General features: G+C 38.4%; 5 protein-coding genes across 9 annotated transcripts; 2 read left to right on the top strand and 3 right to left on the bottom strand.

Annotated features, from left to right (window-relative positions):
• Positions 1-313: 313 nt before the first annotated feature.
• On the bottom strand, positions 314-2,525 carry LOC105692697 (GILT-like protein 1). Its single transcript, XM_025747229.2, has 5 exons — positions 2,381-2,525; positions 2,129-2,302; positions 1,705-1,911; positions 1,465-1,620; positions 314-728 (listed from the first exon to the last, which is right to left on the bottom strand). The coding sequence occupies exons 1-5, from the start codon at positions 2,462-2,464 to the stop codon at positions 630-632; spliced, it is 720 nt and encodes a 239-aa protein (XP_025603014.2). The 5' UTR covers positions 2,465-2,525; the 3' UTR covers positions 314-629.
• LOC105692695 (osmotic avoidance abnormal protein 3-like) lies at positions 635-13,590 on the top strand. Of its 3 annotated transcripts, none has more exons than XM_048653927.1 (7): positions 635-772; positions 5,931-6,096; positions 6,187-6,869; positions 9,235-9,306; positions 10,437-11,669; positions 11,757-12,489; positions 12,973-13,590. In XM_048653927.1, the coding sequence occupies exons 4-7, from the start codon at positions 9,235-9,237 to the stop codon at positions 13,404-13,406; spliced, it is 2,472 nt and encodes an 823-aa protein (XP_048509884.1). In that variant the 5' UTR covers positions 635-772; positions 5,931-6,096; positions 6,187-6,869; the 3' UTR covers positions 13,407-13,590. The 3 variants fall into 3 exon arrangements, with proteins under 3 accessions (XP_048509884.1, XP_048509885.1, XP_020711894.2); XM_048653928.1 differs by lacking the exon at positions 635-772 and adding an exon at positions 3,063-3,383; XM_020856235.3 differs by lacking the exon at positions 635-772 and having other exon boundaries at positions 5,853-6,096; positions 6,187-6,505.
• Positions 5,163-6,259, bottom strand: LOC105692698 (cytochrome c oxidase assembly factor 7 homolog). Its single transcript, XM_012412074.4, has 3 exons — positions 6,039-6,259; positions 5,819-5,953; positions 5,163-5,721 (listed from the first exon to the last, which is right to left on the bottom strand). Exons 1-3 carry the CDS (start codon positions 6,136-6,138, stop codon positions 5,252-5,254), a joined length of 705 nt encoding a protein of 234 aa, XP_012267497.2. The 5' UTR covers positions 6,139-6,259; the 3' UTR covers positions 5,163-5,251.
• A 5,834-nt stretch (positions 13,591-19,424) lies between the features above and the next one.
• Positions 19,425-23,265, top strand: LOC105692757. Its single transcript, XM_012412181.3, has 4 exons — positions 19,425-22,110; positions 22,182-22,295; positions 22,371-22,533; positions 22,636-23,265. Exons 1-4 carry the CDS (start codon positions 19,723-19,725, stop codon positions 22,791-22,793), a joined length of 2,823 nt encoding a protein of 940 aa, XP_012267604.2. The 5' UTR covers positions 19,425-19,722; the 3' UTR covers positions 22,794-23,265.
• On the bottom strand, positions 22,938-24,419 carry LOC105692758 (dolichol-phosphate mannosyltransferase subunit 3). Of its 3 annotated transcripts, none has more exons than XM_020856184.3 (3): positions 24,270-24,419; positions 23,258-23,485; positions 22,938-23,151 (listed from the first exon to the last, which is right to left on the bottom strand). In XM_020856184.3, the coding sequence occupies exons 2-3, from the start codon at positions 23,483-23,485 to the stop codon at positions 23,092-23,094; spliced, it is 288 nt and encodes a 95-aa protein (XP_020711843.2). In that variant the 5' UTR covers positions 24,270-24,419; the 3' UTR covers positions 22,938-23,091. The 3 variants fall into 3 exon arrangements, with proteins under 3 accessions (XP_020711843.2, XP_048509907.1, XP_012267606.2); XM_048653950.1 differs by lacking the exon at positions 24,270-24,419 and adding an exon at positions 24,076-24,219; XM_012412183.4 differs by lacking the exon at positions 24,270-24,419 and adding an exon at positions 23,903-24,063.
• Between the last annotated feature and the right edge of the window lie 79 nt (positions 24,420-24,498).

Raw genomic sequence — 24,498 nt, 5'->3', positions numbered from 1 at the left:
CATTTGTATGATTAAACGATACACGTATGATGTAGATTAATGATTAGGTCTTAAAAATATTTTAAATCAAAGAACGCATTACGATGGTGAAGAAAAAAATTACCGCAAGCAATATATCGTCGTGTTTTTTTATTATGATTTTTTATTAGCGCTGCACTGCGATGCATAAATTATTATTACTGCAGGTGCGGTGCCGAAGACATGCATATAGCGTGATTCAAATTACTTCCATTCGCAGAAGTCGTATCTATTTTTTGATAATAATGTAATTATTAACGTTCGGAAAGAGGAGAGAAAAATAATTTTCATACTGTAAAGTTTTACAAAGTTTATAGATATTACATAAGTACGTGTGTATACATCACATATATTATGAATAATTACATTTACCGATTTATACATACCTTTGTAAATAGCTGTACATACACAGTCGATATACTCTATTCACATAGCGATAAAATTGTAAATAAATGCCAATCTTTTTTAAACCCTGTAATCTGCTGAAAAGCATATAATTTTTATGCCCGGATATATTGAGAAAAAATTTCAGAGAAATGATTTGAAAATTATCAAGAGTAATTGAAATTCATCGCTATATAATATGAATTTATTCTACGGTAAAATTCATTCTACTCGCAAGTAGATGGTTTATTTTCTGCGGCTAGCTGACGGCAGACAGTTCTTTTGAAGTTGTTGATCGCGTTTCTCTGATTCTCATCACTGTATTGCTGAAACAGAAATGTTCGAACGTTACGCTAGTGAAAAATTGAAGGTATTGTGAGGCGACCTTGCTTTGAAAAAATATTAATTACACCGTAGACAGTGTAGACATAGTTGTCTGTATAGGTACCAAATGTGGCCGATGAGCCGCGAAGACGTTCAAATATATATAATAAAAAAAAACGAATGAAATGAAGTAAAATCGAAAAAAAATTACGTAAAAAAGAAGCACGTAATGTGAACGTCGGTCTATATTAAGCGCAAATAATGAACGTATGTTGGTATAACGCGGCGTGTATCGAAGTTCAGCCGGGTGTGGTAAAAAATGCTTCTTCGTCGCTAATTTACGAGAATGTGAATTTTCGAGTGTTTCCATTCGTTACATTTTTTACACAAGACTTCGTCGGGCGTTAATCTTGATAAAACCCCCGAGTTATCGCGTATTTAGTGCACACACCTTGAATAGCACTTGAATCAACGAAGATAGAGAAAAAAATAAATTGAAAAGGAAAAAAAGGAAAAACGGCCGGCTTTCTGTATTTGGTTGAATCTGAAAGACCGGTCCAACGGGTTTGGGGAAACGAAGACTGTTAAAAAAAAGAGGAAAAGTAACGAACAAAACCAAATGAAATTTCACGCCGTCTGTTCTGCTCCTCCTTTTCTCTTCGAGATTCCCCATAGTTCGAAGAATGCAATACACCGAATTGGAGATTTTTTTATGCCGATTTTTGAATTTTTACTCACCCCGTTCAGAATAATTGTTGGAACAAATGTCACGATGGGATCGACCGCGTGAGTTCTGTCGCCGTAGGCAGCTAGCAAATCGTCTCCTTTTGTGGAAGTGATGCAATCATTGATCGACGATCTTCGACTTGCACTAACGCCCAGACTCTCGAGACACTATAAATATTGAGATTTGGTCATTTTTATCAGCTTTTATCGGTCATGCTATGTTTTAAAATAAAAAATTCCATAGCTTCGTACCCCAGGAACAGCGTTCGAAGGATATGAGGCCGACATAACGCAGCCAACAAAAGCAACCAGTTCTCGTTGTTGGTCCGAACTAGCGGAATTCGTCAAGATGTCATCTATACCACAAGCCTGAGCTTTGTTTCCGTAACATTCTTGGGATCCGTGTTGGCAAGTAAAACGCCATTTGGAAACTCCGTCCGATCCTGTCACCTTCTCGTGCTGATATTTTGAAAAATTCCAAAATTTACTACCGACTTAATTCACAGTCAATCAAAAACGCTTCAGGTTTACAGAATTATTCCGTCGTGTCATACCGATCATAATCACCGTCATTTCACACGAGTACACGAGTCTCGGGTGTTTGAAAGTAAAAAATCGAGCGACTCAACGGGTCGTTACAAAGTTTGGATAATTAATGGATTTTTCGTCAACTCACCGTAGCTTTGCCGTAAGGAACGTAGGTGATGTGTAAATAATCACCGAGGTCTCGGAATGTCGGAATCAATTGATGTTTGATGAACTGAATGCTGTCGTAGCAAAGGGCTTCGTAGTAAATGTGAACGCGGACCGTATCCGATGAACTTGAACTTGGGGTGCTCACGTACTGATCCTGTATGAAAAATAAAATTTTACAGATTTACGCAATGACCCGTTGATTAATTACATGTATAAATCATCTGGTACCAACCGATTTGCAGACGGCGATGATAGCCGCGACTATTACCAAATAATAGCCCATGCTAATGTGGGATTTTAAGTTACACCGCCTCATGGTTACGAGTCAGAAGTTCAACTGAGCGATTGACAACTTGTCAGTACGTATTAACAGCCAGCTGGTTCGACGGCAACTGTAATAATAACAACTAAAACTCTGGTTAATAGTTCGGCTTGATAATCATTCAAGAATAGACGGTTGCTTCGACACTTGATCAATATATAGTTGGAGGAAAAAAAGAAGCAATTATCGCGTAATGATAATCGAATTTTATTCCACAGCAATTCTGGTTTGCCAGGTTTCATGTAAATTGCTGAATTGATAATGAACGCTGTATACTATAGGAATTTCATTTCCCGTTAGAGAAATATTTCAACTAGGTATCACGAATGTGTATGCAAGCGACTTCGGGATGTGAAATATTGATAATCAGATACTTTCAGCATTTAAAAAAAATCATGTACCTGTACAATTTGTCGAAAACCTTTCTTATTTTTCTTACTTAGGATTCGTCCACCATTTGCTGCACGTATTATAAATCAAAGTTTTTTAAGAAGTTATTCACTCCGCTCGCGTAATCAAGCCACGATATATTATCGAGATATTTTTTACATACATATGTTGCAACTGTGTGCTTTACTCTCGTGTACGACGATGCTATGTGTTCGTAGGTGGTTTGAAGAAAACTTTTACCCATCTTAAGTTTTAAGCTATACTTTTTATTACTTTGGGACCAAGCCACGCCTATTTGAAATATAAATTTACATCTACGTAACGAAAGCTAGTCGCGATTGGAGATTAATCAAATTATGAGCCCATGATCTTGAGGTCAATTCGTAATACATTTATCAGATCTAATTTGAGTATGCATCTTCAAATATGTTAATAATTTGCTGAGTTAAAAACAATTAAAGAATAAAATGTACAAAGATATAAGTATTTCTGTACCGCAGGGTCGTGTGAAATTTTTCGTTCGGTAATAAAAATTTTTATTCGGGCTTACTGACAATGAAATAATTCGTTTTACAATTGCAGTTAATTGTGCGTGTTGTTTAAGTGATAAAATTGCATGCTCTATGTTATGGTATTGTAGTGTGTAACGGTAATTTATACTATAACTCGCAAGCGGAATTTATATACATCAATTATCAATACGATTAACTTTGGTTGTTTTCCGTTGTTTTTTTTTAATCATTTTACGCAATTTATTCATATACTTTCGTCTACGTAGATTATCCCTCCAGGTGATTCATTCATATATCTTCATTACACGTCGTATTTGTATGGCTTATTACTGCAGAATATCAATGAAATCTTTACTCATTTATATTCCGTAAAATACGATTATATCATTTTTGAACAAGACAAATTTTCTATAGTTTCAACAACATTCAAGCGGTAATTGAAAAATTTACGCTCGATAAATCGATAACAAAAACTTTGAGCGTCACTCATGTACGTATATATTGATGAAACCTGCATCTCTGACGTAAAGTTTTACCAACTATTTATTCAGTCATTTTAAATGTTGTCGACGCTGTCCGGCTAGATTTTTTATTTCGAAAATATTCCGTATAAGGTGCATGGATTCCGCATTTTTTTTTTCTTGTTTTTTACATTGGGCTATTTCGCTCTTCAGCTTCAAGCTGACGGGGCTCGTGTGTGAAATTATAACCAGAATTTAAATTGAATTTACTTTTGATCTGCATCACGCTCCTTTAGTCATTCAATAAACATTCTTAAGTCGAAGCGTCCACTTCCGTCTCAACACGAGGACCATACACATAGTATACCTATGCCATACCTATGTATATTTACTCAGGCACTTGTGCAACGAGCTTTATGCATACCGATAAATGTATGTTTTGTAATTAAAGTTAGCTGTTGTTAATTTTAAAGCCTGAAAAATTCGAGTCAAAATTAATACCTGATTCTGGAGAGCTTCGAGGAACCTCGACGTGTCCACGACTTGGACAAGACTGGTCAGAGAACTGGCGATGGTATGCATGCCGCGAGTCTGGAATCATCTCATGTTTTTTTTTTTTTTATCACGTATCAGGTGAATAGATGCCGATTGTAATAAATTTCTTCGATAGCGCGAATAACGGCAAAGTGAATTTTTTAAATGTTTTGAAAACAGAAGACTCCTATGGCTCATTGGCAACGCATGGAAATAAAATTTGTCGTAATCTGTGTTACGTACGGAATATTATTTGAGAATGAACATCTGTTGTTTAATCACGCAATTTTTAATCGTCGCTAAAAACTATCAATATTCGTCAACGCTTATTAAATATCCGCGTTTCAAAATTGCTCACGTTCATACACAGCTCTCTCTCTCTCTCTTTCGCAAATTATTCTCAGGGCATGCAGATCTGTTCGATGTACTAAATAATATTCATCATGCAGAGAGTAAACGGGTCGTATATGCAGAGAAATGCAAGACCGGTAATTTCGTCGCGGTGTCATTAACGGATAGCGGATAAGAAAATGACCGTGAGACATTTACCTTCTTCAAGTTACGTGCTCTAACGGTATTTTCAAGATTGCACTCATACTTTGTTTTATGAACGCTCGTATCGTGCGCAAGTATGCTGCGATAGTATTAAGCCACGGATAGTTTTATACAATCTTATCAGACTGCTTCGCCTACGCCAGATTATAGGCAGCCCGAATAACTTCAGATTCAAAAGCTATAGGCCTTGTTCTTTAAAGTTTAACGATGGAAGAAGACGAGTATAAAGATTGCAAGGAATGGAATAATTTATAATTGATTTATTGTTATAAATACAGACTACAATTTACAAATAACAAAAGGATTTAATTTCAAAATTGATATATATTTTAGCTACCAGCTCCTTGTTGAAATGGTATATGTTTGGCATTTCGTAACGCTTTTTGTAAAGCGAGTGCTCTTTGCTTAAAAGCTTCGGCTAGATCAGGATTTGCCTCCACCCCGTCTCCGCGCCTGGTCATTAGAGATGCATAGGCACAGGCTTGTGGGTTGCCAAGTTCGCAGCCTTTTACTGATACTCTATAAGCTTCTTCAAAGTTTCGTTCAACGTGACCTGGTACTCCTTGTAAATAAACACTCGATAGATAGAAACATGCTCTTTCTAGTCCATGTTCAGTGCAGCTCCTCTCAAGCAATGTGATACCCTTTTTAAAATCCATGGGCTCAACTGGCTTTCCATCTTTTTCTGTTGTAGTAGACACAACTCCTGCATTCAAGCAAGATAGTTGATCACCCAAGTCGCACCCCTTGGTCAGGTAGTCATAGCTTTCAGCCCATAACTCCTTGTCCAAACCTTTACCTTTGCAGCGAGTAAATCGATATGAAAATCCAAAATTAATCATGGGTTTTATAACTGACAATCAATCGAACTCGTTCTTGGAGTCAAATGATTTTACCTATGAAAGCGTAATTTCCATACTTTCGACAACTGAGTGCATACTTTCGTTCGTCGCAGTTTTCTTTATAAGTCTGTGCTGCTCCCTTGAAGTCTTTATTTATACTCTCTAGGAAATCTCCGAGTAGATGACACACTAAAGAACAGAAGATAGGAAATGAAAATATCACAAGGAGCAGACGACACGTAAGAAGAGGTTATAGCAGAACAATGTAGCTCACCCTCTGGATTTTTTTCTGACAGACATCCGAATTTGTATTCGATGTTCAAATTTTTTAGGTATAGTTCTACTTCTTCCTTATTTTTCAAGTCATATGCCATCTTTTTACTTGAATAATTTGCTACTTTTATGAATGTTTTTATTTACAGAGTTACAAAATAACCGGCGTAACGACCTCAGGCCGATTTAGTCACCAAGTGGTTTTACAAATGCGCATGCTCGATATCTCGTATCTTCGATTATCTCGAAGTTCATTGTTGCAGGTTCGAATACCATTTGTAATTCAGTCGCGCCTCTGCAAAGGGGTGAGTAGGTTGTAATCGGGTATCCTGTTTCTTGCGTTTGTACGAAGTTTTGACAGTGGAAATGAAGAAGTAAATAATAATAGACGATGAAATGACGTCCGTTCAAGAAACCAAAAATTTCTGACTGACATTTTTTGAGTAAAGTTTCAAAGTAGTTGACGAAGTAAGTATGAAACATAGCGTATCTTCTTGCACAAGCAGTCTTTGAAATTCCATCAATTGCAGCATGTTAGCCAATAGATCTTCGCTCAACAATTTATGTATTTGTTCGTATGATAAGTTTGTCCTACACAACATGAATAAAATAAAAAAAACATGAAAACTTACCCCACGTGAAAATTGGTCATCGTTGCCCTTGAGTGACACATCGCCAATCGATAGTTGTAAACGACGCACTGTTGAGGAGTAAGAAATTCCATTGCAGCTCAAGTAGCCAACCCTCAACCCTGACGCTTTTTAGATCCAAGAATCGCGATTCGCGTGACTGAAAACTGTTGTGTTAGTTATTCGTCATCTTGCTGCACAAGGTTAGCCCTAGGAAACTCAGAATACCATTATAATTTTGCATAAGCAATTACCAATTCACGCTGGTGAGAATAAAACACTATGAATAATAATATCCGCAGATATTTATCCAAATTTCATCGCTGATCATACAAGCAATACTATTGACCATTCAATCACATATTGTCTTTGAATGGTCAAGTTTTAGTGAGAAACATTCGTTACTCTTTTCCTCCAAAAATTGCTCCACTTGTTTCATATTTAACGAATAAACGAACAGTTACAACACTCAAGATATTGTATTAATAAATTAACTATTAATCGAGTTCGACGTCTTGGGTCGATTGTCCGCTCATAAGTTGGCAAAGTTTGTCATTAGATTCTATTGATTGTTCATAAAAATGTCGTAGGTCGAATTTGAAAGAAAAGAGCTGGAGAAAACTCTTATAGCGATTACACCACCTGCACTTATTCGATTATGATGATGATTCATACATGAATGCGCGTTCCAAGACGTTATAGTCTAAGGTTGTAATTAAAGTATACGTTATCTACACGCGAATCAATTTCAAAGCTCCCCGTAGCTTTCATCATCCTTGACAAAAACTTTGAACCCTACGAAAATATAGTTGAATCAAGTTGGTTCAACTTAATGCAGTCGAATCGATGCATTGAAAATAATCGTATTTTTTTTGCTACATTATATTATGATTGTATGTCCTATAAACTTATAGGTAGATAAGTAAAAGTCGTTGTGGTTCGATCCGGTGCCTGGCCAGACCGCTGGATCGATGTTCGATGAATGTAACTTATATACTATACGTGAGTGGGCCACGCGGTCATCCCTTATCCTACATATTAAAGGAGGGGGTAGTGGAATCCCCAAATTAAAAAAAAGAGGAAAATGGTTCTTACGATGTAATGACCCGTTTTCAATTGATTCGTTCCGTAACGTTCGTTGAATAATTGCTAAAAATCACTGCGTGTGAAAAAAAAAATCAAAAAAGGGGCCATGCCACTGCAATTTTTTTTCGGTAACTGTACCTGTAGTTCTTTTTTTGTATCGTTTGAATTCATTTCTCTGTCAGACAGACCTAGGTGCTCAGAGCCACATTTGGAACATAATTTTACCATACGGTCTGAATATGTAAACATGTTGTTCCTTGGAAAATACAATTCCAGGGGCCTCCTCCATGTTCGATATTCCATAACGACGACCCTAAGAGTGACATGCGTTTATTACTCAGCTCACCCCCGCGGCGGGTGAATTGAGTAGGTATAGAACTGACCTTCTAGGGAGAGGTGGAAGGACTTTTATCTACCATCGCTACCCGGTGAGGGACGCGATACGTCCGATATAGTCGGAAATACCTGACCACATAACCCCGGGGTTCAAGGGTAAGTTTATACCTTGGGTTTCGGGGGAGGCGATGCCCGCGGTTATTGCCCCGTTCATGAAGGTGACACTTCGTGTCTAGCGTCGATTCGATCGAACGATTGGTCAGGTACCTACCGCATGTAAATTAATTGGAACGTTATCCCGATGACAATGATATCGAGTAACTTTTGTACTCGGAATAAACGTCGGAATTTTCACGATCTTACAATTAGCATGTGAAATTCCGTACGCTCAATCGCACTTGATTTTTGAATTGTTCTTATGTCCTAGAAATTTCTATATCGGTGGAGTTCAATTATTTAACTGCATTGTTCCAATTAGCTTGATCGACGTGTGATTAACGGTTTTCTCGCGACAATTATTATTAATTTATCATGCCTTGTGGCGTGTGTGCGAAAATAAGTTTTACTCGTTTTAATGTAATCAAGATATATCACCACATGAGTATACGAGGGCAATGCGTGCCCAAAAATTATTTTACATTTTTTCATCGAGTATACATGTGTTTTTGTAGTCGTTCCGTAATCGCGTGTAAGATCTTATAACGATCATTACAAGTGAGGAAAAACGAGATAAGTGGCTTCGTAAAATTCCAAAGTTTTGTGGTCTCCACATCGTTCAAGTGTTCAATAATTCATAGGAAGTGGATCGACCCGAACCGATTCGTAAGACCCCAGGACTTTACTATTAGCCCTTTGTATTTTTCCTCGCTAATTTTAGCCTACGCGTTTCCAACGCTTTTGTAAACCAAAGTCAATTAATTATCGATCGATTCATACGTGCAATATTTGTATCGCACTTTATAAGAATAAAATACCATCGACCAAACTAATATGCGTTGCTTAGATTTTATTCAAATCGAATCCAGGTAGTTCTCGATAAATTGTGACCAGTTTATACCGAAAAAATTCCACAGAAGCAACAGTGCCTCTTGGAAATTATTCACGAATTACGAATATCGATTGTATCAATTTTCTTTCTTCTTACAGATGAGCGAGTCCGTCAAAGTCGCATTGAGATGCCGGCCGATGTCCGTCCGCGAGTTACAAGAAGGATGTCGGGTTTGTACTTTTTTTTACAGCGTCTCACCTAGTTGTTCGTAAGGGGTGCAATAAATTTTTTGTTCTTTCTATTCCAAATGAATGTCAAATCGAGCTATATATACACTGGTATAGAAAAACATCGATATTGACCGGAGGTAGTCCCTGGCGACGAGGACACAACACGCAATTATCATATTGTTGCATCTTCGTATTATATTATCGTGAATAGATATTGTTTAGTAAAAAAAATGCAGAGTTATCGGGTCCGCTAAATTCCTTAAAAAAAACACCAATCGATAAATCCAGGAAAGACCACAAACGTTGTGATTCGGTCGGTTCTTTCGGTCAATGCAGTAATTATGAGGGTTAAACTGACGATGTGTACAACTTCGTGTCCGAGGATATCGATTCGACATACATCGTCCTTATTGCCGATATATCAGTAGACGTGCATGACGCTGCCGTCGCCTCAACGTGTTCTCCCTTGCCACCTCAACCGTAGCAATATCGTATATCTGTATATAATACTCGATTTATGCGATATCTCCGGGTAAAACTGTACAGGCTATCGTGTATAACTGTATAGGTCTTCATGCGAACTAAAGCTCTTTATTATTAATTAGCGCAGTCTATACTCCTCGTGACACAGAAGACTTCCTCATGCTCACACGAACGATTTGCAGGTTTATAGCCGTTCGTTGGAATGCTAGCGAAAAATTACTGGAATACCGCGGATTGGAGATAAAAGACTTTCAATGGTCAAACGTGCATGATCGTTACTCGCGTCGTTACCTATTCTCTATTTGATGTATTCCTCTTTTTGTCATATCGATTCTAGACCCGCATTTTCCAAGTCACGATGATTACGTATGTTGCTAAACGGACTAGGCGGATTATAATGATTTTTTTTAACGTACGAAGAAAAAAAAAAATACAAGCGCTTGTGTAATATCAATAATTGTTACAAGAATAAAAAGCTATCGAATAACCCGTCGATATAATCGAATTCTAGCGACCTTCAAAGTCTGCGCCAAATATGCAGCCTTTGTAAATATGTTTTAAAGACAAACAACTCCATGGGCTCATCTCAGAAATGAATCGACGACAATAGAAAAAATTCGGTCAAAAATTTATATTTTTCTTCATAGAGTATACTTCACGTAGACTCGGCAACGAAGGGGTGCACCCTAGAGAACCCGATGTGCATCGGCGGGGCGGGAGGAGGAGGAGGAGGAAAGATGTTCCAATTTGATGCAGTATTTGACCCGAGTGTATCGACGGAAGTTGTGTACGAGCAAGTTGGTTCGCCTATAGTAGAAGCGGTTCTCGATGGTTACAATGGGACGGTGTTTGCCTACGGGCAAACTGGCTGCGGTAAATCCTTCACGATGCGAGGAGTCGTCGAACGAAGTTTGGAGCACCTGTTCGAGGCGACTTCAACGTCATCATCGGAAACGCGTTACCTCGCGCTGTTGAGCTATCTTGAAATATATAACGAAAGACTTAGGGATCTTCTTCGGGATGGAGACGGCGACGGTGGCGTAAGTTTACTCCAACTCAAAGAAGATCCTACGAAAGGTACCTACGTCGCCGGTGGGCTTAGGGAAGTTACTGTCAAAGATGCGGCGGAATGCACTCGACTTTTGGAACAAGGTGATAATAGGAGAGCCGCTGCAGCGACCAAGATGAACGCCGCAAGCTCAAGAAGTCACGCTGTCCTCACACTTGCTTTAGAAGCGATCGCGATTAACGACAAACAAAATACCGCGGTCCGAAAAGGCATGCTTCATCTGGTAGACCTCGCAGGTTCTGAAAGACAGGGGAGAACAGGAGCAACGGGAGAAAGACTGAAAGAAGCAGCGAGTATAAATCTGAGCTTGTCAGCTTTGGGGAATGTGATCAGTGCGTTGGCCGCTGGAAATGGAAGACACGTTCCTTACAGGGACAGTAAACTCACGAGACTCCTTCGTGACAGTTTGGGTGGAAATGCGAGAACTCTGATGATCGCTTGCGTAAGTCCAAGCGACATCGACGCCGATGAAACTCTGAGCACTTTGAGGTACGCTGCTAGGGCGAGGTGTATAAAAAACAAGCCCGTCGTCAATGAGGACCCCAAAGACGCCCTGTTGCGACAATATCAATTGGAATTACAACGGCTCAGGAAACTACTGGAATCGAATGACAATCTGCAGACAGAATTGATCATCAGTACACATAAGGTAGACGAAAATAAGGACGGGGATACTGAAACGCAAGATAAAACAACGCGAGAAATTTCATACGATGAGGAAGTACAGAGATTAAGAAAGGAGTGCGAAAACTCGAATCTGTCGGCACAGCGACTCCAGGAGGAACTCGAAAACCTGCGGTCGCGATACGAGGTCGGTTCTTTTCTTATCAAATAATTATTCGATGTTTCAGGCGTGATTGAAATTGTTCTACACCTTGTTCCTCGGTCTAAATTTTAGGGTCGAGCCAACGGAGACGGCCCACCGGATCCAAAAGAAGCCACGGAGGATGACAGCGGACTCGAGAAGAGAAATCGAAAACGAGAAATGGCTAAGAAGGAGGTCTTGAAGAGGCTTGAGAAGCTGACGATCGGTGGCGAAGCCCGAGGTGACGAAGAAGCTCGTAGAAGGCGAGAGCGTCGTCGAAAAAGACTGGAAGCTTTAGCCGGAGCCTTGGCGCAGAGCGATGGAACTACGGAAGGTGCGGTGGAGGTCTACGGTCAATTAAAATCGACGGAAGAAGCGCTGAAGAGAGCAATGCGGAGGAGTCGACAGTTGGAAGCTGAAAATGCGGATCTGCAGGCGTCTTGGGACGCCGAAAGACGCGATCTACTTCGTCGAGAACTCCTGGCCACCCAGCTATGCGACGCAATGATTCCGTATTTGAGACCAGGGTGCCCGTTGAGGGATATCGAGGCTGTGAGGGCCGCAGCTTCTTGGTGCGAAGAACTTTCGCGATGGCGTTTGCCCGACATTTCTCCTCGAATTCCGCTACCGCCACCCTCGTTATCTCAACCTGTTCGGGAACAGGAGGGCAAACCTTCTTCTGGTACACAACCAGACCACAACAATAACGACAACAATAACAACACGGTCAACGATGCTAAACCCCAAGATATCGCGGACGCATATTTCCGAAGAAGTAGAGTTGACGCGCTGCTTGCCCACGCCAGAGAAGCTAAAAATCGGATCGGTGCGTATAAGCCGCGTTATGGTTTTTATTTCAGAAATCAATAAATAATCTGCATAAAATTTTTCTGAGTTTTGTTGCGATGACTCTTTCTCTTTTATACCGTACTGAACATACATTTTTTTGCCAATCAACCACGTAGAATTTTACTATAACTGTGACATAATCGTTGTAACTAAGCGCACTTGTATTCTACTCGATTTCGTCTCCATAATAAGTTTGGTAGTTCCATTAACAAGTGCGTATTCCGGGTCTCATCTGCATAGCATGCTATTCTCCAGCCTTATATTCTATCTAGTTCATATGCATGCTGATTTGGTCGAAATTTTCCGTTGTTCCTAATATATTTTTATTTCTTGTTTTCTTACTTCGTGTTTGCACGGTTTTCTGAATGCATTGTACTTGTCAGCAAACTATGTTTCTTGTTTCTTTTTTCTTTGTTGTTGATCTCATTAATCTTGTGTTTGACATAATTTAACGCTTCAGGTGAACGCAACGCAAAGCAAAATCAGGAATACACTGGTCGTCAGAGTAAATCTGGTGGATCTGGCGAATCAGGTATCGGAGCCAACAGCTACCTGCAATTGAACGCATTGAATTTACAGAGCAGCGCTCCGCCGATTCCCGCCTCAATTTCTACTGATTCAGCGAGCAAACAATTCAGCAACTCTCAATTCTTTGGGCGTACAGCACTGTCCTGCAACTGGCTCCTCGATGATGTGAATTCCAAACCAATTGACTCTAACCAGGGATCAGCCACGATTGAACTCAAGAAAATGCCACCCAGAATACTCGAGGCTCTACCTTCCTATCCACTGAGGAGGGTGAGACTCTCTCCGACCCCTGTAGCTGTTTGCTCGCCGAGGCACGAATTAGATTCAAGCCTTCGCCCTCATCATGCTCGATCACCAACATATTGACTAATAAAATCAGGATCGGCTGAAGCTGAACAGAGTGCAATATACACATCGTTGAATCGCTGCTAAAACTCAATTCACATTGGAGCGGAGAGGTCTTAATTATATTATAATATCCGTGTGTATGATATGTGTATTGTGTATGATATGTACAAAAGAATCGCCTTAAATACATGGAAAAACTATTTATTGCCATTTCATATTTTCATTTTCGCATTGATTGAAGGTTTGTTTCCGTATAGATGGAGAGCAGTGCGGGCAATTTAAATTTAGCCACTTCTTTCCAGAGCCGATCGTTTTAGTTTTCCGTATCGACGCAATGGCAGCAGCAAATGGGGTACCATGTCTAAGGGTGTCTAAGGGGTACTGAAACCTTCCCCTAGAGACACCTACCGACTCTATGTGTAGATCAGTGGTAACAACCCCTCACAGGGCGTTCGCCGCCATTTGTTTGTCGTACTTCGAATCGTTCGGTTGATCTGTACGTAACTTGTAAATTTAACTATACCTGATATTAAAGGATTCTAGAACTTTATTAGATAATCAATTAAAGCATTCCAAATCATTTGCGCATATAACGCCGCTGAATTAAACGCATTATCAATGGTGATACGTCGTATCAAAGTCAGTGGTATGCAGGGCTAGAGTCGGTGGAAGTCGCAAGATCCAGCGCGCCTCTACGCGGCCCCTGATTGGTGTAGTTTCATCAGCCATGTGTGAGCGTTCACGCGGCGACGCCATTCCTACGTCGAACTTCGAATCGTGTAGTTGTTCTCCGTGTCTCGCTGTGAATTTAAGTGTTCCTAATAATACTGAATTCTGAATCTTGTCATAATCAACCAAAGGATCCTCAGTTGTATAACGCCGCTGAATTAAATCCAGCGTTTCTCTACGCAGCCCTTGATCGGCCCGCTTAGTAGAAGTGAGGGAGCTAGTATCAATACGGAGCGATTCCCGACGACGCCAGTTCAACGTTAAACTTCGGACTATCTGCTTCGTCTCCGCTAAATTCGTTGCTAATTCTAATCATACGTTGTGATATCGGATCCTGAAATCAGTGATAAATGGACACACAGTGACTCGAACAATCCTATCTCATCTGGGGGTATAAACAGCTTAATAAAACTTGTGATAGTGGTGATGCAGGACGCAACAAGTCGAACCGGTAGCTATTGCGAATTATTTTTGAATTCTTGTCGCAACTCGAGTATCTCCGCAGTGGACTAAAAGTGCATAATTAGTGCATACAAATAACTGGAAGAATTAGCACCAGATCTCCGCTCTTCCTGCTACGTGAATTGGTGAGTTTTGATTTTATTAATTTTTTCTCAATTTCTCTACAGCGGAGTTTTGTGCCGCTAGAGGTCAGGCGCCCTTGACTCGACTTGTTACGATTGGTTCACCCGTTCAAACTGCTTCAAAACAAAAACTCGCGCGTCGCGTAAATATTTTGATTCGAGATTAACATTCTTGTGTTTCTGACCGTTGGTTTTCATTCTTATGGCGTCTTTGGTGCAGTTGTTTTCGCTTATTCGGAGTTTACTGCGCATTAGTAGATCGAATAGAGGAGAAAAGATTAATTTTCGCTCAGTTCCTTGCGGCAGTTAGAAGACCGGGCGTAAATACGACGGCGGTACATGGGATTTTTATTCTACTGACTAATTTGATTCAGAACCGCAGTATTTATATGTGTTTTATTGTGCATTACAGAGCTCAGAGTCTGCAGCACACAGCAGGGAAGAATCTCAAAGCTACCTGACCTGTTCAACAGACTCCAATCGGATCTCTAATATTCGCTAGACTCAGGAAAATTGGTGAGTTTGATAATTGAATATTTCTATTTCATTTTTTGAAGATTCTGAAATTCTTTGTACTAATTTTTGAAATTCGTTATTACAGACAATCGTTTTTACTGCATCCGATGTAGTCACCTCGTCCATAGCTGATCATCGATCATCCACGTAAAGTGGGAAATCTTGGTAATTAAAATTTTCCACAACTATTTATTTCCTTTGATTGACAAATTTTTGATCTTTATTATTCATGGTTTTCTCCTTGCCATTTTATAGCATCGTTCTTCGTGGGAGCATCTCATCCATACAACGTTTCAACCTACTACACAGCTATAGCCATCAGGGAGGCAGAGACATCCGGGTAAAATCCAAGACCCCCGAGACCTGGGAACCGGCTCGGGTCCGGTCTTGGTGCTGGCATCGATGGTGAGTGCCAGCACTCAAAGTTCCTCGACTTCTTTGCCAGCTCACACGATGGTGAACGCTGGCATCGGGTCGTTGTATTTTATATTGTATCATTCCTCTGTTCCCTTTTTGTAACATGGCGTGGCGGTACCCTGAATTGCAATTTTATTAGATCAGGTAATTGTAGGGTTGGTTGCTGTTGAGCATAGCGCACGTGCACCCTTTAGCGTCAAACACATAAAACTCTTCCTTGAAATTAATCAGTCAAAAAACCAATGAATGATTTAGTCGTTCAGTCAGTTTATTAATTAGTGAATCAGTTATTTGAGCAATCAGTCAACTATTAGTTCATCGAATATGAACTATTCAGATAAATCACATCTTAGATAAATTTAAGTGCAAGAGTGTGCAGCTCATAGGCACCGGTAAAGGCCGTCGTTCAATCGACTCTCGCGTTTTATAAATTTCCTATAATTTTCGGTGACCGATCTCGTTAGCGTCGATCACTGATCGGTAATAAAATTTGGTCGTGCGAATGATGGTCATTACCATAGATTCAGCTTTTTCAGGTACATCAGGAATTGACTTTGATAGCTTCCGCGAAAAGTCAGAATTCATTTAGTCTCAATTTAATGATCAGCCATCAGCTGAATCAATTTTGAATTTGATCTCTATATTTTTTTATCTATTTGCATGTTTAAAATTTCAATTCTTTCAACTCAATTTTGATCAAAATTGAACCCGTCTTTAGGTACCGATAAGTAAATTCACTAGAACTATAACAGGATGTCTAATCATTTCAGGAATTTTCTTCCCTTACACACAATTTTCAGCCCTTAGCTTTTTCTTGCTTAATGAATATTATATGAGATCAATTAATCTCATTTTCTTACTGATGATATTTACTCAAGAGTAAATTTACTAAATTCATTTCAAGATCATTGATGTTTTTTAAATTTCGGCCAGATAACAAACACACCTTTTCTCAAAATTTAAATAAATCACGGCTTCGGCCGGGGCATGGGCAGCCTTTATATTTCTACACACACAACAGGTCAACAGTAAGTTTTTTGAACGAGATACCACGGCAATGAATGTGAGATGTGAGTGAGACGAAATACTCGGTGCGCCGGCGCAAGTGTGAATTGGGGTTTTCGTCAGTAAAATCATTTCTTGGATAATTATAGGTGAAAGGCAGGTATAGGTAAATTCATGCATCGCGAGGGCATTTATAAGCAGTGTGTATGTGAATAATAGTTTTAACCGTTGGGTGGGGCGAGGGCTTTTGCGAATGGGGTACGCGAGAAATCGGAAGCGCAACTTTTCTTTCCACAGCAATTCCAAGTGATCAATTGAGTAGAGTTTATAAAATTCCGTTACTTAATTTTATGTAACATTTAACTCCATATTTTTCAAATAATTCTTTTCATGTGGTCTTTTAGGTCTCTTTGCTGAGATCTGATAGACACTTTTCCTTCCCAACTAAATAAATTAAATTAGATTGAGGTTTTCTTTCTTCCCTGTAATATTTGCGGTCACTTGGAATGGGCAAAATGCGTCCGCCTTGCTCTCCGTACCAGCCGTGGTGCATGGAAGTGAGGTGGACGTTGAGCTCGAAGACTTCGCGTCGAAGAGGATCGCCGACCGCCACGCCAAAAATTTGTAAACCCTTCCCCTTTCCTCTCCCCAATGCTAATTGGAATAGGAGGATGCGATTAAAAATTGCATTTCTTCGATTTCCATTAGCATGAATATTCCAACTCCGACGCTGCTCGCGCGGGTATAGCGCGAGGACGAGGAATCGCATGTTATGTATTAGTATATGTATGTATTTCATTTTTTGTATGCGTGACTTGCCATCTTGCAAGGCGCATTAAAAACTTGACTTGAGAGATTTTTTTTCAGGGATTTAAAGTGAAATAAAAACCCAAGTTTCGTCGCTGCTGCTCGTATGCGCGCGAACTTGGCGCTTAAAACATTCATTGCAACGCTTTATGCGTTTTAAACCCAACAACCGAAAAATTGTAAGGAATCAAGTACTGTCGCACCTTTTTGTGCGTGGTACTTGACTTCCACGGGATTATTTGTCAGATACTAATCAACATTTTACCTTCCAGATTAATAAATTTGCTTTCAGGTCCTAATCATTACTTCTCATTTTCAGTTTGATTACTAATTGAAATTTTCTTACAGATGTTAGGTTTTAGTCTTTACTTTTATTGCTAATCAGATGTTGTTCACAGGCTGTCCCTGGCTACTAATATGCAGTTTGATTTCTGATTTCAGGAATCCGAAGTCTCGGAGGACTCTCCAATTTTTCTTTTCCAGATCCTGGATTTTATTGTACTAATCAAATGTTGTTCGCAGGCTGTCTCTGGCTACTAATATGCAGTTTGCTTTCTGATTTCAGGAATCCGAAGTCTCGGAAAACTCTCCAATTTTTCTTTTCCAGATCCTGGATTTCATTGTACTAATCAAATGTTGTTCGCAGGCTGTCTCTGGCTACTAATATGCAATTTGCTTTCTGATTCCAGGAATCAGCACCTCGTATACCTTCTACTTCAATATCTTATTTGGGAAATCGGACGGATCGTCATCGCCTCAAAGGGTTCATAACATTTTAAATTTCTGTTCCAGGAATCAGAAGAATACGTCTCCAATTGTGGAGGTCGTGGCGCACATCAAGATCCAGAAATTTTGGCAGCTAAAGTTATTTACCTAACATCGATCATTTTTTATCTTTACAGAAAATTTCACTTCATATACTAATGATATGTCTGTTATACTTGTTTGTATGTTCCAGATCTCGAGTTTAATTAATTAATTGACAAATGCTTTTTCTCTTTTCAGAAATTGTACCGTTGCAACTCATATTTCTTACTATTTTATGCTATTGATTATTCTTTGATAATGATGTTTAGTTATAAGATGATTGAAAATGATGATGTTTATCTATTTGTCTATTGTGTTTCGTGTTTCATGTTATTCATGTAGTGTTTTATGTACGTAAATGTTTTGTGTGTAACTGTGTGTAATTGACTTGCGCAAGTTTTAATTGGCCATATATCCGTAAGATTTTTATTCATGCTATGTCCATCTATCTGTATAATTCATAATGCAAATGCCATGTCTCAATTTAGGACTACTGTGTATTACCATGTCTTTATTATGATATAAAGTGTCTGTTATATTATTGTTTTTTCTATTTTCATGTTCCAGATTCTACTTTGCTAGATTCGGGAAGCTGAGCTGCTAGTGGTTTGCATAGGGCTCTCAGCACAGTATGTAGAATATATAATATATTACATATTCTACAAACTGTACTTTTGGCGATCGTTCCACTTGGGAAAAAAAATCGAAACGAGCCGAGGACGCTACCTCATTTAAGGTGGTCTGGAAACGCGTCATTTTAGGTGGTTCTAATTGCTGATACGACAGCCTTAAAGATTGGATCTTATTACAGAAATAAATTTTTTACTCATAGGTGTAACTGAATAATGTTCATTCAAACTTCACAAAATTAAATTCTCATTTAGGTTTGAACGTGAAGCAGAAAGTCACCATGATTCACACAACTTTGACTCTTAAACAAGGGTGTAAGAGTATATGGTTCAGAGTGTTTTTTGAATGATCTGTGAAATCTTTCTGTTATTTCAGAGGTGAAATCAATCATTTGCTATCTGCATATTTAAAACAATCCTATATTTTTCTTGCAACCCAGACGGTAAATAAGGTAATGATTTCCCTGGTTGGGACCAGCTGATTTATCGATGATCACATTAACTGCAGTCGGTATGCACCTCCAAGTCCGAGGAGGGTTTCAGGTGCTGCTAGTTCAAAAAACTGGTTGACTGGTCCACTGAGAGGGCCGTTGCTGTATTTGTATTGTATGTTCAGTGTTGTGAATGCCATGAGCACGAGGCTATAAGTCATCTGAAGTGGTATTTACAGAGGTTATACCAATCCAGAATTACGGAAAGAATTTTGCTGTCTGGGGATATGATCTCAAGGATTATACCAGGAGGAACAAAGAAAAACATTCGGTCTATGAAACGTACAGTAAAAGAATTGGAGTACATCGTTTGTCTTGTAGGTTATTCAGTTTGTTAGATAACATCAAAATGAGTTCAGATTACACTGCCGATTGGATGAGAGTTGAAAATACCGTCAATGATAGAATGATGGATGACTCCTTGCTTCACACATTGGAAGAGAAAACGAAAGTCAGAAGAAGAACCAAACTGCTCAACAAGAAGTTGAAGAGGTATTGGAATTTATCTAATTACAAACGATTCGAGGTGATTACCAAATTGGTTTCCAAGGAGTGTCCAAGCGACGATGACACTGATGATGATCTTGGTTTGACTCATGAGGACTATAAATTAATTTATAATAACAAACCCAAGTCCGAATTACGAATAGTACTTCGATCATTTGTGAAAGCGCCACAAAAAAAGAGACCACAAAAACCTACTATGAAAAAATCAGCAAGTACCAAATCTAAAATACGTAAAAAAGCTCCATCTCACAGGAGTCGAAAAAAATCCGCAGTGAAAAATCAGAAGACCCTTGTACAGACAACACTTATGTCCTACAAACTCAGATCTGATAAAGTCACAACTGTGAACCAGAGTAACTCACAAGTCGAGTCACAAGCTATTTCGAATGATCCAACATCAGAAGCACCCAGCACATCTTTGTCAACAACAAATAAGCCACAGATTCCCCTAGGCAGAGATACAACAAATCAATATGATTTGCCTCAAGATCTCAATGTGAGAAGACAACTTTTTAGGGAAACAAGTACTGAGCCATTAATTTCTGGTTACACACAAAATGAGTCAATTAATACTTCTGAGATTAATTCTAATTCTGAAAGTGAGCTGCCTGATCCAATCGAAAAGAGCATGGTAGAATATTCTTGTACTAAAACATCAATTGATGAGCTGCAATGTGATGTGACTAAAGCATTAAATGGGACTGTAATAATTGAAAGTAAAGCACAAGATTCTCATGATCAGGTGCCCAAGAAGTGTAATTCAAGTGCTAGTGATCCAGATCACAACAATGCATCTAGTTTGGAGTTACACTGTACAAAACTCACAGAAACAAGTAATTCAAATTTGCTGGAGAATAATTTAGAGACTGAGGATGAAATAATTCCACCTGAAGAGAATTTATCCCATCAAATCGACAATGATAAATGTACTGAATGTTCAAGTCAAGATTCTGGAAATAACAGTCTGTCTGATGCAGACCCCTCAATTGATGACGATGAGACCACTTCTGCGATTAACAATAATGAAAATGACCACCATCAGTATAGTGAAATTACAAATACAGTTCAGTCAAAGTATCAGTCGAATGTTTTAGAAACAGAAGTTCAACATGAAAAATTTGTGGCCAATGAAAAGTCATCTGAAAAAAGAGCATTTAATGATCAGACGAATAACGTATTGGAGGTTTCTAAAGAATGTAATAAGTTAGAACTTGATCTTCCATCTGGAATTCCTGAAGACAATTGCACAAATAAACTAAAAATACGTACAATTGAACGTTTTGACAAAGGTTGCAGAATATTCAACAGATGTAAATTACAGGAGCATGAACAATGCACGTCTATCTGTACACCAAACCACAAAATTGCAAATGACTCCTGTAACACTATGGATCTAGATGAAACATCCAAAAATGAGCAGCAGTCAAACTCCAGCCAGTTGCATGAACGGAATAGCTTTTGTTTATATGACATTAATCAGTCAAATGATTCAATGAGCGATGAAGATATGTTATTTGTTGAATGTATGGAAAACGAATCAGGTATGGAAGTTGATGGGTTATCAAATCGCAATAAATACTCTAGAGAATGTGTGTCACCTGAGAATGGATTAAAGGATTCAAATCAATCTTTTTCACCGATTAATTCTGCTGATTACGAAGACAAAAACTCTCTCAAAGCACAATTACTACAGGAAATTGATAAACGATTAAGAGAAAGCATACATTTGAAGAATGATAAAATGTCACAAAGTCTATCGCATGAAATGAACAGATTTGTGGAAGGTGATAATATTATGGGTTTGTCCAAGAAGAAGAGGCAGGATGATAATCAAGTAATCAATAATTGTTCATCAATAGAAAGAAATCCGTTGCCTGAATGCGAGTCCTTTAGAAACTCCGATGCTCCAAAAACTACATCTCAAGGTTTGATCGTATCCACAAATATGGTGGAGTCAGGAGAAACACCAAAATTTACTTACACAAAGCGCCGAATTTCAAGCTGCAACGTAGACAACTCGTCTGAAAACTCCAAACGTCCACAGAAGCAACCTTGCTTAAGACAAAGTATAAATAAAGAATCAGAACCTATTTCACACAAGCATCGTTCTTCAGAAGCCATATTGGCTGGCCATTCACAATCAGAAAACAATGACAATTCAATTACTACGAATGAAAAATGCTCAAAGGCATCTCCCTATAAGTCTAAAAGGATACCCAGGCCAAAAGATGTTAGTGCACTCACTGAATCTGTAGACTATTACTTCTATTTTGTCACTAATACTGATCTCACTTTTTCCAGTTACAACAGTTCTTGAATATCGAAGCATTGGTACCTGAAACTAACAAGTCTCATTTCAGACTAAAAGATATCAAAGATGATGATGAAATCTGGATAATGGAAGTGCCAAAAACAGTAAGACTGCATATATCACGAAACATTCAAAAGATGCTCTGCCATATTATTTTTCAATCAACCAATCATTTACAGATTCATCCCCGAGATCTCATTGATCAATCTATATTACTTGGAGGAAATACTGAGCTTGAAGTTGGAAATGATTCCTACGTAATTTCTAGTCTACCTAGCAAGAAAATTCGTAATATATCATACGTCTTTCCAACAAGCAAGCACAAAAATCAATACGAATTCGGTAAGTTGTGTACGCTCACATTTTATGATGCTAAAGTTGACCTTCAATTCTCTATAGTGGAAGTGATTTCTAATATTCTTATTTTTGTCATTCTAATTGCAGTAAATATTGAATCGAAAGGTCGTATTAAGTTCCATCAGAAGATATCTACTATGTGTGAAACAGAGTTGATTTCTTCCAAATCAGAAGCTGTACCGTTCCCAAAAAATATTAAGATCAGGCATCCATTGTTTGGTGCGGCTGATCAGAATGTAGTTTGAGTTTTAAATCAGGTTGAAATTTCTGAACCACAAAGGCACGTATAGTCATATTCAATATTTTATGTCTGCAGACTTCATGGAATGTTTTTGCCATCTGCTGTGTAAATTTTTAACCTGACAATGAGAATCGATTGCTTTCTTCAATTCTTATATTAGCGATGATGAGTTTATTATAAAAAATTTCAAATATACATACAGCAATACACTATTTTACATGGTAAGAATTAAATTAGATACAATTAATACAAATGCAAGTAGATATTTAGTTGCAATATACCAGTTCGAGTTTTTACATACTTCAATCTTCCCGAAGCAGAAGTCCCTTGCTCCTGAGATCCTTCTTGGCTTCTTTGATTTCCTGTTGAAATATGGAAGATATAGAAGTATACTGAAGATATCTTTGTTCATATTCCGTACAAATGACGTACTGTGTATTCAACTGTCTGTGAATATAAAAAATCTACCTCTTGAAGTTCTGCTGCAGCTTCTTCGCAATTATTGAATGTAAACACACGATAAAGAACAACACTAGCAGCATAGAAACCAAAGAGGATTATCAGTATTACAGGTAGATACAATATTGTAGTTCGCCATTTCTCTATAAGAGGCGATTGAATGCTTCCAGTGATGGTGGCAGTCCATATACTAAAGAATACCGTAGCAACAAAAGCCCATTCCATCAGCTTCGTCATCTGGAATCAAATCAAATCATCAACAACGAATATTAATAAAACAATCATCAGGTACAGTATATTCAAATAATCCAAGTAAGATGTGTTGTTCTTATTGGATTTATTCTGTCAACTAAAAGTAATATTCGTAGATAATTTAATTATAATTGAGCCAGCTAGAAATCAATGAATAACTTCCATAAATCAAGTTAACCATTGACTGAAACTGTCAAATAGTGTAAACAACAGCAACATCCCTTCGCTTACTAGAGGCTGTGAATTTTTTTTTGTGAAAAATGGAAAAAAAAGTAGATAAAAACAGATTCCCTAAATCATACTAAATCTTGAAAAATGATAATTGGTACAGAGTTTGATTTCAACATTTCTAGGTTAATTTTACGTGTATATTATCAGGTAAAATTTATACGCCGTTTTCACCTTAATGAATGAAATTTCCCTCGATTTTAAAGTCCGTTTTTATAGCCAAAATATTAATGTGATGATAGCAGTATATTATTCTTGTAACTCTGTACGATCGTCCGGCGTGACAAATAGGTTATCTCGTACGACACAGGAAGTCAACGTGATGTATGTATGTACGTACTACATACTTGCCATGCTGTCAGCTGTCATCAGTAGGCGGTCAGCTGATACGATTAAAGACCCATATATGTCGACCTTTAAATTGTTTGCTCAACTAATTAAATTTAAATGCATTCCAATTTGTAGCCTTTGAAACGAAATGCATACCGTTGTCATATTCTGCGATGCCATCTTAATTGTTAAGATAGTATTTCGTACTTACTGAAAAGTCGAGCAAAAATACATGGATAAAAACAAACGTCTTATGGCACCAGGTAGAATAAATTTACATTCATTATTTCATTGAGGTACTGCATATTATTTATGCAAGAGATGTAGTGTATGATGATAAAAAGTACAGAATGTACAAATGATATTCGTAGCTATCCGGTCGATTCTAGGTATTGATAGATAGTAAAAATAAAATAGGAAACTGTTAGAATTTTTGTAAA

Source organism: Athalia rosae, chromosome 4, assembly GCF_917208135.1.
Source record: "Athalia rosae chromosome 4, iyAthRosa1.1, whole genome shotgun sequence".
In the NCBI taxonomy this organism is placed as follows: Eukaryota; Metazoa; Arthropoda; class Insecta; order Hymenoptera; family Athaliidae; genus Athalia; species Athalia rosae.
The sequence above is the reverse complement of the archived record's forward strand: the minus strand, read 5'-3'. Positions and strand labels throughout refer to the sequence as shown.

What these genes read in the sequence shown, in the direction of transcription:
- LOC105692758 (XM_020856184.3), bottom strand. Translation starts at nt 23,485, where the DNA reads ATGACGAAGCTGATGGAATGGGCTTTTGTTGCTACGGTATTCTTTAGT. An exon ending in CTGCAGCAGAACTTCAAGAG is followed by an intron (nt 23,152 to 23,257) that starts GTAGATTTTTTA and finishes ATATTTCAACAG; the next exon opens with GAAATCAAAGAAGCCAAGAA.
- LOC105692695 (XM_048653927.1), top strand. Translation starts at nt 9,235, where the DNA reads ATGAGCGAGTCCGTCAAAGTCGCATTGAGATGCCGGCCGATGTCCGTC. An exon ending in ACCTGCGGTCGCGATACGAG is followed by an intron (nt 11,670 to 11,756) that starts GTCGGTTCTTTT and finishes TCTAAATTTTAG; the next exon opens with GGTCGAGCCAACGGAGACGG. An exon ending in AGAAGCTAAAAATCGGATCG is followed by an intron (nt 12,490 to 12,972) that starts GTGCGTATAAGC and finishes TTAACGCTTCAG; the next exon opens with GTGAACGCAACGCAAAGCAA.
- LOC105692698 (XM_012412074.4), bottom strand. Translation starts at nt 6,138, where the DNA reads ATGGCATATGACTTGAAAAATAAGGAAGAAGTAGAACTATACCTAAAA. An exon ending in GTCAGAAAAAAATCCAGAGG is followed by an intron (nt 5,954 to 6,038) that starts GTGAGCTACATT and finishes TCTGTTCTTTAG; the next exon opens with TGTGTCATCTACTCGGAGAT. An exon ending in TGGAAATTACGCTTTCATAG is followed by an intron (nt 5,722 to 5,818) that starts GTAAAATCATTT and finishes CTCGCTGCAAAG; the next exon opens with GTAAAGGTTTGGACAAGGAG.
- LOC105692697 (XM_025747229.2), bottom strand. Translation starts at nt 2,464, where the DNA reads ATGAGGCGGTGTAACTTAAAATCCCACATTAGCATGGGCTATTATTTG. An exon ending in TCATCGCCGTCTGCAAATCG is followed by an intron (nt 2,303 to 2,380) that starts GTTGGTACCAGA and finishes TTTTTCATACAG; the next exon opens with GATCAGTACGTGAGCACCCC. An exon ending in TTCCTTACGGCAAAGCTACG is followed by an intron (nt 1,912 to 2,128) that starts GTGAGTTGACGA and finishes TCAAAATATCAG; the next exon opens with CACGAGAAGGTGACAGGATC.
- LOC105692757 (XM_012412181.3), top strand. Translation starts at nt 19,723, where the DNA reads ATGAGTTCAGATTACACTGCCGATTGGATGAGAGTTGAAAATACCGTC. An exon ending in TAATGGAAGTGCCAAAAACA is followed by an intron (nt 22,296 to 22,370) that starts GTAAGACTGCAT and finishes AATCATTTACAG; the next exon opens with ATTCATCCCCGAGATCTCAT. An exon ending in CAAAAATCAATACGAATTCG is followed by an intron (nt 22,534 to 22,635) that starts GTAAGTTGTGTA and finishes TTCTAATTGCAG; the next exon opens with TAAATATTGAATCGAAAGGT.